The 14740-nt window shown below is 36.1% G+C and overlaps 3 protein-coding genes and 1 pseudogene across 3 annotated transcripts; all 4 read left to right on the forward strand.

Annotated features, from left to right (window-relative positions):
• Positions 1-1199: 1199 nt before the first annotated feature.
• Positions 1200-3002, forward strand: LOC18027198 (GDSL esterase/lipase At2g38180). Its single transcript, XM_024148038.1, has 6 exons — positions 1200-1495; positions 1797-1874; positions 2012-2152; positions 2250-2326; positions 2422-2565; positions 2652-3002. The coding sequence occupies exons 1-6, from the start codon at positions 1385-1387 to the stop codon at positions 2866-2868; spliced, it is 768 nt and encodes a 255-aa protein (XP_024003806.1). The 5' UTR covers positions 1200-1384; the 3' UTR covers positions 2869-3002.
• A 1688-nt stretch (positions 3003-4690) lies between these two features.
• LOC18027199 lies at positions 4691-7230 on the forward strand (annotated as a pseudogene).
• Positions 7231-8636: 1406 nt separating this feature from the next.
• Positions 8637-11517, forward strand: LOC18027200. The gene is made up of 11 exons (XM_024148165.1): positions 8637-8737; positions 8853-9070; positions 9197-9303; positions 9408-9533; positions 9724-9817; positions 10211-10288; positions 10368-10450; positions 10539-10685; positions 10774-10852; positions 10944-11250; positions 11393-11517. Exons 2-11 carry the CDS (start codon positions 8854-8856, stop codon positions 11466-11468), a joined length of 1314 nt encoding a protein of 437 aa, XP_024003933.1. The 5' UTR covers positions 8637-8737; position 8853; the 3' UTR covers positions 11469-11517.
• A 1579-nt stretch (positions 11518-13096) lies between these two features.
• LOC18027201 (pyridoxal 5'-phosphate synthase subunit PDX1.1) lies at positions 13097-14262 on the forward strand. The gene has a single exon (XM_006410962.2). The coding sequence runs from the start codon at positions 13188-13190 to the stop codon at positions 14118-14120; it is 933 nt and encodes a 310-aa protein (XP_006411025.1). The 5' UTR covers positions 13097-13187; the 3' UTR covers positions 14121-14262.
• Positions 14263-14740: the final 478 nt, after the last annotated feature.

A 14740-nucleotide genomic window follows, 5' to 3' on the forward strand; every position in this document is an offset into this window, starting at 1 on the left:
GCATGTGGAAGATGTTGTTATCGATCCTTTCTTGTAGTATAACAAAATTATGAGGTTTCTTTGTCTGTATTGTAAGTTTTTTAAATGAAACGGAATCAAAGCGCCTCCTACATTTGTTTTGTTCTTTCAATTACAATGTTAGGGCATCTATAGAGTAATGGACTATTTGACGAGTGGGTCCCTTAATGTGTACGGAACAGGAGACTTCAATTATTACTTAACATCATGACCCTATCTTCTTAGAAGGAATAGTAGTATAAATATTGGCAAAAAGAATTCTAATCATAAATGACAATTAAATTGCGGCTTAACAATCAAATACGACCATTGCTGACTTTACACGGTGATATTGCAAAATGCAAACTAGTACTACATCATTCTACATGGTCTTAAGTCTTAACAATCTTATTACCATGAAAATATTATTATTCTCGGATGTTATAAAAATTAAGGGAGAAAAGAATATAGTATTTGAGTTGTGGCTGAGAAACTTCTATATTTATAGTAGAGTAGCTGAAACAGGCCAAATATTACTCTTAAGTTTTGTAGTTAGTTTGTTTTTATACTTTTTTTTCTTGTTAAATGGTTTAGTTTTTATACTTTTTCTGGTCAAATGGAAAATAATAAGGGTCTTTTTTCGTAAGTAGTAACATAAAATCCATTTGCGTTTTCAAATTCAACCTTTTGGAATTGCGTTTTTAGTGTGTTTGTTTTTCATGCGTTTCAAAACTATTTCAAAACGGGAGTGTAAGTTTTCAAAACAAAAACATTTTGAAGGGAGTTTAAAAAAAAACTTTATGAAAACGAGCTTCCAATTTCTCAAAGCTTCTGGTTCTGATTATAATTCACGGACCTCGCCAAAGCTTCTGTGTTACCTAGCTTAAGACCAGATAAAATTTTACTCTTTTTTTCGGTTCTTTATTTTTCATTTTTTAATACTTCGTACAAAAACATTTATTTTTAGCGACAAAAAACAAACCTAGTATTTTTTTAATTCAAATGTAACAAGCCGACGATTGCGGCTAAACCAATCAATGCCAGACTCACAATAAAACCTGGTAAGACCTGAAAACCGGCGTGATTCCAATTTTTTTTTAATATTTATATATGTTTCTACTTTCTACAATAAAAAAATCAGTTGACTAGGATTAGACCAGACCAGTTTGAGACCACAAAGGAATTGATTCTTTGTTTTTTAGGGAATATTAAGGAATTTTGGTTCAGTAGTGGGGATCTAAAACTATGACAGAAGCATAAACCCCTTTTTGCATGCGCTGATTAATTAATCAATCGCCTTCTTTTATTCTTTAATTCAATCTGTGCATCGAAGTGAGACGAAGCAAAAGTACTCTCCCGGCGAGAGAAGATACATCGGAAGAAAGTCATGGTTGGACCGGGAAGACCTCAAATCGTGCTTTTCGGTTCTTCAATTGTTCAATATAGCTTCGGCGAAGGTGGTTGGGGAGCCACACTCGCTGACATCTACTCTCGCACGGTTTGTGATTCCGATTTTTTCTCCATTTTCGTGAGATTTGCTCTGTAATCTGCCGCGAGGAATGCTGATCCGTTTCTCTGATCTTGACTGATTGTTAATGAATAATATACAGTAAAACCCACTAATCTGTATACTGTAATGCAATTGCCATTTCCTGCTTCGCAAAGTTTAGAACTTTCACTCATTTTCTACTGTCAGTGTCGTCAACGACCTCATCATTGAGGATAAAATTGGTGCCTTTTTATAACTGTAACACATAAATTCTTTTTCTTTTTGTGTGGTTTTGATTAATTGTTCACAGGCTGACATAATCCTTCGTGGATATGCTGGTTGGAATTCCAGATTTGCCTTGAAAGTTCTTGACCAAGTGTTCCCAAAGGTATACTCTGTTTTGAACACTATAGTGAAACTAGCACTCTTATCTATGATTCCTGAGTGTGAGATTTCCCACACTTTTGCAAAAGAAAGTACCTTTTCTTGACCTCTGTTTTTGCTTTTTTCTTGTTTTTATACCAGAATGCTATAATACAACCTTCTTTGGTGATAGTCTATTTCGGTGGGAACGATTCAATGGATCCTCATCCATCAGGCCACGGAGCTCATGTTCCTCTATCTGAATTCACCGATAACATGAGGAAAATTGGGGAGCATCTTATGGTAATGCCCTCCTTATGAAAGTTTGCGACTTTCTTCTTTTTCTTTCTTCAGTATTGCTAACCTCATAGCATCTTCTTAATTCCCACCTTCTTACCAGAGCCTTTCGAACAAGACCCGTGTCATTTTTCTCAGTCCGCCACCAATGAATGAGAGACAAATAGAAGTGTTTTTTGGGTACATTATCTAAGAGAACCGGTTCTATATGTTCCTCTTGGTTATCATTTATTAGAAGTTTGATCAATCTCACTATGTAACTGATCATGTCCTAGAGATGTAATGAGAGGCCGGAGCAACGAGCTGTCCCGTCCGTATGTAGAAGCGGTGTTAAATCTTTGCCATGAGATCGATGTGAAAGGTATTGATATTTGGACTGCATTACAGCAGCAAGATGATTGGTTAAACACCTGCTTCACGTGAGCTACTGAACTCATATGATACATTAAATTCCAAAATGATTCTCTATCAAACTAACTCCTAAATGGGTTGTTTTACTTCATAGAGATGGGATCCATTTCACAGCTAAGGCAAGTGAGATTGTCGTGAAGGAGATATTGAAGGTAGTGAGGGAAGCAGATTGGAAACCGAGTCTTCACTGGAAGTCATTGCCGATTGAGTTTCCATTTGATTATGGTATACCAAACTCCATGAGTCTTAGTGACGTAGAGTTAACCAGGAACAAGCAGTTGGAGCCACCACCTGGTACGGCTCGATTGTAAAACGACTGAGTATTTAGAGAACATTCTATTGCATTTGACATTCTTGATGGTGTACCAGTTCTACCCTTTGTTTTGCATCTGGATATTCTTATTGCTAATTTAAAGTTTTATGAGAAGCTCTTGTTTTGTATTCATTAGGCTCGTTTGGTCTTCGGATTATAACAATTTTATCATCACTAGTGTGCTTCGGATAGCATTCGAGTCTAGAAACTCTGTTTTAACGATGATGGTTGCCACTATTATGCAATAATTGCAAGTTCACAAATGTGCGTGTTATAGTACTTTATGTGTCGAATTTTACAAAGAGATCGATAACAAAAATAAAATACGAGAAAGCTTCTACATTAAGGCAATCGTTATTACGAAAACAAGTGAAGTCGTGGACTTTGGTATGAGAAGGAAGTTGTTTCAGAATTTTGAATAATTTTTCGTTACCTATTTGTTGTGATGATTGAATCATAATTAGACTAATATATTAATTATGTAGATTCTAGAAATAGGAAGAAAAAGATTAGCTGAAAAGGTTAAATACAGATCTAGATCTAAATGGCGAGCATGCAATAGATTCAATAAGTTACCTCTCACGCCTCCTCCCGACTAGATCCTATTACATTCACACTAACCTAGCGACTAGCGTTAGACCTTATTACTTAGCATTTTCGTTCTGCTTATCTTAACTTAGCATGTTCATAGTGAGAGCTAGTAGTATATAATCCTCGTTTAAGGGCTAGATTTAGGTTTTCTTTGAGTTAGATGGCTGGCTTTTTTTATGCGTCAGGATAGTATTCGGTTGATCATACAATTATAGTTTTCTTTAAATGGTGAGACTGAGACCCTACACCGAATTTTATTAAAAAAAATTGAGCAAGTGAGGATTGATCAATACTTCGATAGTTTTAGATCGCAAGCATGCAATAGAATTAAATATCACAAAATGTTATATATCCTCTTAGAACAATTCACAACTTATGGTTCCTCCCGACCTGTTTAGGATCTGAAGCTCGCGCGCATCATATTTCAGATAAACTAGCCCTCACGTTGAAATTTGTCTATTTGCATTTGGTAATACTAGTTTATCTAATATGTTTATCTCCATGACTTTTTTTTGCATGTGAAACAGTTTCGAAGCAAATTTTAACCGTTTTGAATCGAAACATGCAAAGAGGCAAGGACTAACGTGTATCAATACAACTTTCTTAAATAAAAATGCATGCAAATTAGTAAATTACATCTACTACTATTTCTATAAAATTTTGTTTGTACAAAGATTTAGGAAACTAATTGTAGTTATATGAATGATAATTCGCTGGTCAAACATATAATTTCTCTTTTTCTTTTGGCAACATATTTATTTAATAAACAATTGGTTTAATTGTAAATAAGTTAAACTTAAAAATCATCAAATTTAACCAAAGGATAATTTAGGTATTTTCGTGAAAAAAACTTTTAAAAATTTATTAAACGACATATTCTTGAAAAGAAAGAAGAAATAACATAACTAACAAATCACATAAAATCAAAATTATGTTAAGAAAATTATAGAAATACCCTCAAAGAAGTCAAACCTTATAATTTAGCCATTGACTACTGTCGTATCTACATTCTACCTTTCTACGACGGAGAGAAAAGACAGAGACTCGCCGGTAAACCACTTTTCAAAACAGTAACCGTCACATTAATTATCTTGCCCCTTTCTTCATGGGTTCACTTCCTAAGGTTCTTCTCGTTTTATATTTTTAGTGTTTTGTCAATTACATTGCCCCTCCTTGACTCGACTCATTTCGCTTCCATTTTGTTGCTTCTCTATCTATCTCTCTCTAGAATGGCCGATACGGATTCAGCTCCTCTTCTCTCTGCACCTGCGGTGGTCTCAACGAATTCTTCATCGTCTGATACAGAAGAAGATGTTAACCATGAATCTGATCGCTGGTTTAACCATCGGCATTCTGTGTATGTCAATCGGTACGGTTATCCAACGTACGTGAACCCTTCAACAGCTGATGTTGAAGCGAGCGTGTCCTGCTTCTTTCTGGCTATTATGCTCTGGAACTGTGGTTTGTTTCCGAGAACATTTTAACTTCAAAAATTAACGATTTTGATTTGGTCTGCTTTTGAAAGTCTTTTCCTTTTTGTTTTGTTTTTACGATATGATTCGTTCTTGACTAATTCTCGATGACTCAGTGTGGATGGTTATGACTGAGCGTGTTTACGGACCAGAGAATGTATGGATTGGACCAAATTCTTCCATTCTTATTGAACCAAACCCCATTTTTGTCCAAACCGTAAAGGTTGCTGACTGGTTCCTTTGCCTTTCTCTTCTTTTGTACATATTCCTTAATTATGTTCTTAATCAGAAACTGTGCTAATTTTTGAGAAATGGTTTATATATATATATATATATTATTTTTTTTGGTTAGGTGGAAGATTTAGGTGATTCAAAATCTGGACTTGAGTTATTTGGGTTTTATAGATCTCCTCCCCTTGATGTTGTGAATTGGTCAGAATCCCGCTTGGCATCTGTCCCACATAATTCTTTCAAGGTAGGTTTAAGATTCTCATCAGGACTGTTTTGTTTAAAATATAGTATATTGTGGCCTTTTGAAACCTTTATTGTGTTATCAGACAAATTTATTGAACTGATTCCCATTGAAAAAAAAAAAATCAGATTTTTCCTGTTTAATGTTAGACAATTTATTGAACTGATTTCACTTCTCTCAGGTATGGCCATTCTATCTGAACAAAGGAGCTTCGTTAAATATTTCATATAGTGTTAAACCGGAAGGCCGTTCAGTTCGGCTTGTGGTCAATGAAGGTTAGTTATATTCTTTTGTGATGTCTTTCTATGCCGGGTTTGATATTGTGTTTGTAGGGCTTAAGAGTTATAAATATCATGAACACATAGAAATACCATAAGCTCTTTTTTACATCCCTATATAGTATACTACTAAAGGAAATTAAAGGTGATAGAAGTCTTAATGTGAGTTCATTTGTTTGAAAGTGTTGAATTTTAGGGATGATGCAACTGATTAATTTCAAATCTCTCAATTCATAGGTAAGGCCTCTCACTCGTTGTTGGAGGAACCTGCATATCAGGACACCGCTCTATCTTGGAATCTGGTTCGAGGTTAGTCAAATGGGAATTCCAAATTAAATGCATTGTTTACATTGGTTATTAGGAGTTAATAAAAGTCCTCTACAGGAAGTGGTATGATTGAAGTGAAGATAAGTAAGTCTTCAAGTTATTATGTTGCTGTGGCTAACTCCAACATGAAGGACGTAGAGGTAATAATAACGGATCAAGTATTGGCTTTGTATAATTAAGGTTTGGTTTCTGTTGTGTTTTTGCAATGTCCACTCTTTTTTTTTGAGATGATATTTGTTCAGGTGGAACTAGATATTGATGTGAGGGCTGTCTTGTATGACACTAAACAATCAAACTACAAGTGTACCTTCAGCAACGGCGAGTGCACATTGTCTCTTTTTGGAAATTCTATTGTCTTAACCTCACCAGCACAGAGACAGGTATGTATTCTGAAAGGAAACAAACCAACAAAATTTATATACTATTACTCTCAGCTGAATGAAAATCTCTCACTGCCTCTGAGCTAAGGTAACATCTGTTGAAGATGAAGATGAAGAATGGAATATCAGGTTTTCATACCAACCTAGATGGACTTCATATGTTGTCATCACCGGTAAACTTTTCAATCATTTCAAAGCAACTTCATAATTAGATGAGCAATGGAAAGTTTCTTTTCTTGGAAACAATTACATGTAGTATTTTTGCATATGCAGGTTTGGTGGCTTGTTTCGCGCTGGCAGCTATACAAACATGTAGAAGGTTATCACCGTGTCTTGGTGAAGAGAGAGATCCAACCGAAAATGAATCAGCGAGAATACGTCTACTTGCAAACAAAGATGATGATGTTTCAAGCATGGGTTCGTCTGATGGTTCCTACGCAGCAGATGATTTTTTTGATGATTTGGAAGATTTTTTTGGTAATGAGGGTAATGGTACTAGACGTCTCTGTGCCATCTGTTTTGACTCCCCAAGAGACTCCTTTTTCTTGCCGTGTGGGCATTGCGTCGCATGTTACCAATGCGGAACAGAGTAAGTGTTTTGTCCAACTAATATGTCTCTCTAGCTTAGTTGATAATCTACAACTAGACATATCAAAATCTACTAACTGCAAAATAGTCTTATCGAATTGGGAATTGATCTAAAGATAACTAACATTGTGATGGTCTAAAAAAAAAAACATTGTGATGGTCTAATGTATGTGCAGGATATCAGAGGCTGCTGGGAGTTGTCTGATTTGTGGAAGGAATATGAAGAAAGTGAAGCGTATTCAACATAATTAAGTTGGATAACAGTGTAATATGAATTAATAAAACTCTGATCCAACATAATTAAGTTGGATATATAAAATATTAATAAAAATATAATTTAAATATTTTACAAGGCTCAGTTCTTTCTCTGCATTATTCTTTTCTTCCCATTGTTTAACCACCACAGGGTAGGCATTATATTGATTCATTACATTCCGAAATGGAATCGAATACCCGAATCGGCGAGTCAGGATCCTAGCTTAGCATTAGAATGTTACTTAATGCAGACTGTGGGAGAAATGAACTGGTATTATTTTGGTGACTTAGAAAAGTCATTTATTTTACTTGCTATAGTGACGTTTGCTTTTCATAGGTCACGATTTGTGGAAGGAATATGAAAAGTCTTAGGTCACGATTTTGCTTTAGTTCCAAGTTATCGTTTACCAAAATGTATTTACCGGATAATGAAATGCAAAATAGTTCACGCACATCAATAGGTGATTCAACAACCAAAGCTTCTTACATGTTTTCCAAACATCTGTCGTTACCTGCTTATTGTGATGATATAATCAGAAATGGATTAATTAACCATAATTGGACTTTTGAGGCATTGATTACATTAAACATCGCTATCTCGATATCCTAATCAATATTTCGATAGATAATAGACCTAAAAGTTAAACGTACATCTAGATCACAAACATGCAATAGATTCAATATGTTTGCTTGTACAATAAGTCACACTTTCTTTTAGCACAAAAAAACTCGAACTTCTTCCCGACTAGTCTAGAATATGGAGCTCACATAATATTTCAGATAAGCTCATCCTAGCGTTAGTCCCAGCCTCTTTGCATATTTAGGTATACTTATATTAAATTAAACGTCTCTTGCTGTTCTAATCAATTTATCGATAGGTTTAAATGTAGAGATAAAACGTACATTTTAAACACGAGCAAGCAAATAAATTCAAATACGTAAAATAACGTATTGAAACTATTTGCATGCTCGTGTGTATCAATACAACTTTCTTAAATAAAGGTGCCTGCAAATAGAATTTTTATAACTATATTATTGTACAAAGATTTAATTAAGGAACTAATTAGTGAGAATGTTATATTAATGATAACTTTTTGTAGTCAAATATATAATTTCTCTTTTTTCTTTTGGCAACATCTTTATTTAATAAACAGCTGATTAAATTGTAATAAGTCAAACTTAAAATAATCAACTTCAGGAAGGATAAATTAGGTATTTTTGCTAAAGAAACTTTTAAAATCTATAAAACGACATCGTTTTCTTTGAAAGAACGAAGATATAACTATGAAACGACGACGAATCATATTGAAGCAGATTATAGAAATGTCCTCAAAGAAGTCAAACCTTATATATAGCCTTTGACTACCGTCGTCTATACATTCTACCGTTCAACGACGGAGAGAAAAGACGGAGACTCGCCGGTTAACCACTTTTCAAACAGTAACCGTCACATTAATAATCTTTCCCTTTCTCTTCATGGGTTCACTTCCTCACAGTTTCTCAGGTCTTTTCTCGTTTTACTTTTTGATTGTTTCGTCAATTTTACCTCCCTCCTTGACTCCTCTCATTTCGCTTCCATTTTTTTGCTTCTCCCTCTCTCTCTCCCTCTCTCTCTCTAGAATGGCCGAGATGGATTCAGCTCCTCTTCCCTCTGCACCGGCGGTGGTCTCACCGAATTCTTCTTCTTTGTCATCGTCTGATACAGAGGAAGTTGTTAACTATGGGCATTCTGGGAATTTCAATCAGCCCCATTTTCCCGCGCGGGTGAACACTTCAGTGTCTGATTGTGAACAGAACGGGTCCTGCTTCGTTGTGGTTCTTGTTTTGTGTTGCTTTGGTTCGTTTCCGATACTTTAATTTCAAATTTAACGATTTTGATTTGAAAGTCTTGTCCTTTATTTTTGGGTACTATATGATTCAGTGGATTGTTTTTTGAAATCTTGACTGATTCTCGATGACTCAGTGTCGATGGTTATGATTGAGGGTGTATACGGACCAGAAAATGTCTGGATTGGACCAAATTCATCCATTCTTATTGAACCAAACCCCATTTTTGTCCAAAGTGTAAAGGTTGTTCACTGGTTTATAATTTCTCTTTCTCTTCTTTTGTGCTCCTGAAAGTATTTTCTCTATGAAAAACTTTTCTAACATTGAGAAATGTTTTTTTCTGTTAGGTGAAAGATTTAGATGAATCAGTATCTGGACTTGAGCTATTTGGGTTCTACAGATCTCCTCCTCTTGATGTTGTTGTGAATTGGTCAGAATCCCGCTTGGCACCTGTCTCACATAAATCTTCCAAGGTTGGTGTAAGATTCTCAAGACTGTTTTGTTTGAAATATATGTGACTTTTTGAAAATTTTATTGTGTGCTTGGAAGGGTCTTTTTTTTGTGTAGTTCTCATTTTAAAAATTTTTTTTTTCTTTGATTTGATTGAATTCTTTTTCTTGAACTCTTAGACACAAGTTATTGCACTGATTTCATTTCTCTCAGGGATGGCCATTCTATCTGAACGAAGGAGCTTCACTAAATATTTCATATAGCGTTAAACCAAAAGGCCATTCAGTTCGGCTTGTGGTCGGTGAAGGTTGGTTTATATTAAGTTTTTTTCTTGGTTGTGTTTTAACCTATGCTTGCCTGATGGTTTGATATTGTCTGTAAGGCTGTGATAGAGTGAAAAGTCATGAACAGGAATAAAGACCTAAAAACTCTTCTTTATTGAAGAACACGAAACCTATTAAAACCCCTTAACAAAGTCGTAAAATTTCCTAAATGTGATGTTTCTCACAACTGAGACTTCATTCCCTATAGATATAGTATATACTAAAACGTAAATCAAAACCTAACTAAGGAGACAACTAGTAACAAAATAAGGAAATAGAGGAGATAGAAGTCTAAATGCGAGTGAGTTTTTTTTTTGGTTTAAAAGCGTTACCTTTTAATGATGCCTACTGATTATTTCAAAGCTCTCAATTCATAGGAATGCCCTCTCGCTGGTTGTTGAAGGGGGAGTTACCTAAGTATCAGAACACCGCTCTCTCATGGAATCTAATTCGGGGTTAGTCAAATAGGAGTTCCAGCTTATATGCATTGGTTACACTGGTTATCATCAGGAGTTAGTAAAAAGTCCTTTACAGGTAGTGGTATGATTAAAGTGAAGATAAGTAAGTCTTCAAGTTATTATGTTGCTGTGGCTAACTCCAACATGAAGGATGTCGAGGTAATAATAACTGATCAAGTAATGACTTTGGATTAAGTTTTTGTTCTGTTTGACTGTTTTACTTGAGTTGAGATGATATTTGGTTTAGGTGGAACTGGATTTTGATGTAAGGGCTGTCTTGTATGATACTAAACAATCAATCTACAACTTTACCTTGAGCAAAGGCGAGTGCACATTTAATGCAATGTCTCTTGTTGGAAATTCTATTGTCTTAACTTCTCAAGAACCGAGACAGGTATGTATTCTCAAAAGGAAACACACCAACAAAATTTATATACACTACTCCTTACTCTCAGCTGAATACTCATCTCTCACTGCCTCAGGGAGTATCCGTTGAAGACCAAGAATGGTATATCAGGTTCTCATATCAACCTAGATGGATTGCATATGTGATCGGCACAGGTAAACTTTGAATCATTTCAAAAGAATTTCATAATTAGAAAGTGTCTCTTTTTGGAATCAGTTACATGATGTAGTATTTTTGCATATGCAGGTTTGGTGACTTGCTTCATGCTGGTAGCTATACAACTTTGGAAAAGGTTACCATGTCTTGTTGGAGAGAGATATCTAACCGAAAACGATTCAGCGAGAACACGTCTGCTTGCAAACAAAGATGACGATGGTTCAAGCACGGGTTCGTCTTTTGCAGCCGACGATGCTGAATTTGAAGACTTTATCGGCAGTGAAGGTGAAGCAAGTAATGGCACTAGACGTCTCTGTGCTATATGTTTGGATTCTCAACGAGATTGTTTTTTCCTGCCCTGTGGCCACTGCGTTTCTTGTTATCAATGCGGAACAATGTAAGTTTTTTTTTTGTCCACGAATATGTCCCATTCTAATTGATAAATAATATACATCTGTCTATATCAAATCCTCTTATCGTAATACCGTATTGAGATTGATCTAAAATATATAACATTGTGATGGCCAATATGTGCTCAGGATAGCCCAAGCTGCTGGAAATTGTCCAATCTGTAGAAGGAAAATGAAGAAGGTGAAGCGAATTTATACAGCATAAGATGTATCAATAACTCTCCATCATAATGTTGGAATCTATAGAGATATGATTGAATATTGAGAAGGCTATGTTCTTTGTTATGATGCATTATCATTACGTCTTCTTTGTGATCACACTATTGTTGAACCACCACAGGGTAGGAATTTTAGTGAATCATTACATTCCGAAATGGGATCGGAACCGGAATCGGTAACCACCCTAGTTTTGTAGTCGAGTATTAATGCGGTACTGCGGTGTGATTGAACTGCTTGTTCCTCACTATGTCATCAATACAATGCGAGTTAATTCTATCGATTAATATAATTCTACGAGGAAATACTTATTATAAGCAAGCACCTGATGTATTGAATTAGAGAAAAGAGGTACAAATGTATTTTAATGTTTGCCATACGTCATTTATGATTTTAACGTTTACCATACTTCATTTATGATTTTAACATTTGCCATAAACTTATATATATATATATATATATATATATATATATTATGGCTTTGTGATTATAACATTTGTATTACAAGCACCTGATGTATTATGGCTTTGTGATTTTAACATTTGCCAAAGGTCATTTATGTTATCATACACTTGTTTAGAGCCAAATACAGTATTATCACATGCTTCTCTTCAGTGCACAAAACTCTACACCCAACTTCTCTTCAATACAGTTCTTCTCCTCTTCTTCCTTCTCTCCTTACATTTACATCTTCAACCTAGGTTTACGTTTAGAAGATGAGGATTCTAAATAGATTTGTGTACAACACTGTTTGTATAAAAATAAACGTACACGCCTCTGATAATCGAAATGGTTGTCTATAATACATTAGTGTCGAAATGTAGTATTTTTCCTCCTTTTTTTTGTCAACAACTCACAATGTTCATGAATGTCTTCTTTTTTGCATAAGTATTGTAATGTAATGCCTCAAAAATTTCTTGTGATGGAAAACAATTTTCCTTTGGTTTTGATGAATAGTAATATCAATATGTAAATTAGACGATGATTATTTCTTCAATCATTTTTGAGTTAGTTACAGACTTACAGTGTTGAGATTATTATCAAATTTGGCTTTGATTGAAAGAGAGACATCTTTAGTTTTGATTTTTGAATTTTTTTTTTTAAATAACTACTACTATTTCCTTAAGATAAATCTATATGTTACACAACTTTTTTTTTGGTCAAAATGTTACACAACTTACAAAAATTTCTAATATTTTATAACAATACTTATATTTGTTTTTCCATTAAACAAATACCTTGTTAAATATTTATTTTCTATACAACCATCTATCTCTCACCTCATTCATTCATTTTATTTCACAAAAACAAGTATTATCCCGTTCATTTTTCACCACATACACAAAATACAGAACTAATAATATCTCCGAATTAATTCGAGTGGTGATTCAACAAACACGATAATATAGGGAACTGAGCTCCACGTCAGCCAAAAGATCTTCTCGGAACTATACATACATTTACACAGATAGAAACAAATCTTGTGGTCAAAGTTTCCAGAATCCATACATTGTTCCTCCTCTCTACACTCAGCTCCACCATAAACAATACCCTCCTTCATCTCCAACCGTCCGATGTGCTTACTTTTGACTTTCTTCTCTCAATCAGATCGCTCAGAAGCAACAAACAAATCTCAATTCGCGCCTCCTTCTCCTTAAGTAATCCCCTTTTCTCCTCCACTCTCTCACAACAAAAACCCTTTGCAAAAATGGCAGAAGGAACCGGAGTCGTGGCGGTGTACGGAGAAGGATCCATGACGGAGACGAAACAGCAATCTCCGTTCTCCGTCAAAGTCGGTCTCGCTCAGATGCTCCGCGGCGGCGTAATCATGGACGTAATCAACGCCGAACAAGCGCGAATCGCGGAAGAAGCCGGCGCGTGCGCCGTGATGGCTCTCGAGCGTGTTCCCGCCGATATCAGAGCCCAAGGCGGCGTCGCTAGGATGAGCGATCCGGAGATGATCAAAGAAATCAAAAAGTCCGTTACGATTCCGGTGATGGCCAAGGCTCGAATCGGTCATTTCGTCGAAGCGCAGATCCTTGAATCAATCGGCGTCGATTACGTCGACGAGAGCGAAGTTCTCACTCTCGCAGACGAGGATAACCACATCAACAAGCACAATTTCAAAATCCCTTTCGTTTGTGGTTGCCGGAACCTCGGCGAAGCATTGCGGCGGATCCGGGAAGGAGCCGCCATGATAAGGACCAAAGGAGAGGCCGGAACTGGAAACGTCGTCGAGGCCGTTAGGCACGTGAGGAGCGTGATGGGAGCGATACGATTGCTGCGAAACATGGACGACGACGAGGTTTTTGCTTTCGCGAAGAAGATCGCTGCGCCGTACGAATTGGTTATGCAGACGAAGCAGCTGGGGAGATTACCGGTGGTTCAATTCGCCGCCGGGGGAATCGCGACGCCGGCGGATGCGGCGCTGATGATGCAGCTGGGATGCGATGGAGTGTTTGTTGGGTCGGGAATTTTCAAGAGCGGAGATCCGGCGAAACGGGCAAAGGCGATTGTGCAGGCGGTTACGAATTACAGAGACGCGGCGGTGCTGGCGGAGGTGAGCTGTGGATTAGGAGAAGCCATGGTTGGTCTCAATTTGGACGATAAGGTCGAGAGGTTCGCTAGCCGCTCTGAGTAAACCAATCAAATTTTAGATATTTTATTTTTTGTTTAAATTAAGTTATGAAAATGTAAGTTATTGGGCTGGAGTACGAGTTTATCATTTGGGCCCAACGGGCATTGCTATTAAATTCAGATATGTTATTTGTTCTTTCAGTTCATTTTGCCCATTTCTTAAGTGAACAGTAATTTACTAATTTTGTTAGAGAGCAATTTTTTTTTTTTTTCGTTTTAATTGCTCGATTACGTTTCGCAGCATAATAGTAATCCATCAGCGCAAAATAAAAAGGCGGGAAAGATGAAGCATGTAATATTACTAGACGTTGTGTGCTATTTGTTTGAAAACCCAAGAGATTGTTCTTCCCGGCCGTGTGGTCATTGCGTCTCATGTTATCAATAAGAAGTTAAAATATTCTGATAAATAACAAAGGACTGATATAATGACCGCACAGGAGAAAAGGGAAATATCTTAGAGCTTTAAACCAACAGCACATAAACGTTCAATATCACGTTAATGCTGATGGAATAATTTATAGATAATAAGGGTTAAGCAAGTACTAGCACTAAATGTTTCTTAGACCATTTGTTTATTCTTAGTTGATGTCATTTAAGAACAAACAAATGATGATTCGTCATTCT

The sequence above is a fragment of the Eutrema salsugineum genome, unplaced genomic scaffold (assembly GCF_000478725.1).
Source record: "Eutrema salsugineum unplaced genomic scaffold, Eutsalg1_0 scaffold_10, whole genome shotgun sequence".
Classification (NCBI taxonomy): Eukaryota; Viridiplantae; Streptophyta; class Magnoliopsida; order Brassicales; family Brassicaceae; genus Eutrema; species Eutrema salsugineum.

Excerpts from the sequence above, each read along its gene's own strand:
- LOC18027200 (XM_024148165.1), top strand. The coding sequence starts at position 8,854 with ATGGCCGAGATGGATTCAGCTCCTCTTCCCTCTGCACCGGCGGTGGTC. Across the intron at positions 9,534-9,723 it reads TCTCACATAAATCTTCCAAG|GGATGGCCATTCTATCTGAA; the intron begins GTTGGTGTAAGA and ends CATTTCTCTCAG. Across the intron at positions 10,289-10,367 it reads CTCATGGAATCTAATTCGGG|GTAGTGGTATGATTAAAGTG; the intron begins GTTAGTCAAATA and ends AGTCCTTTACAG.
- LOC18027198 (XM_024148038.1), top strand. The coding sequence starts at position 1,385 with ATGGTTGGACCGGGAAGACCTCAAATCGTGCTTTTCGGTTCTTCAATT. Across the intron at positions 1,875-2,011 it reads TTGACCAAGTGTTCCCAAAG|AATGCTATAATACAACCTTC; the intron begins GTATACTCTGTT and ends TTTTTATACCAG. Across the intron at positions 2,327-2,421 it reads CAAATAGAAGTGTTTTTTGG|AGATGTAATGAGAGGCCGGA; the intron begins GTACATTATCTA and ends ATCATGTCCTAG.
- LOC18027201 (XM_006410962.2), top strand. The coding sequence starts at position 13,188 with ATGGCAGAAGGAACCGGAGTCGTGGCGGTGTACGGAGAAGGATCCATG.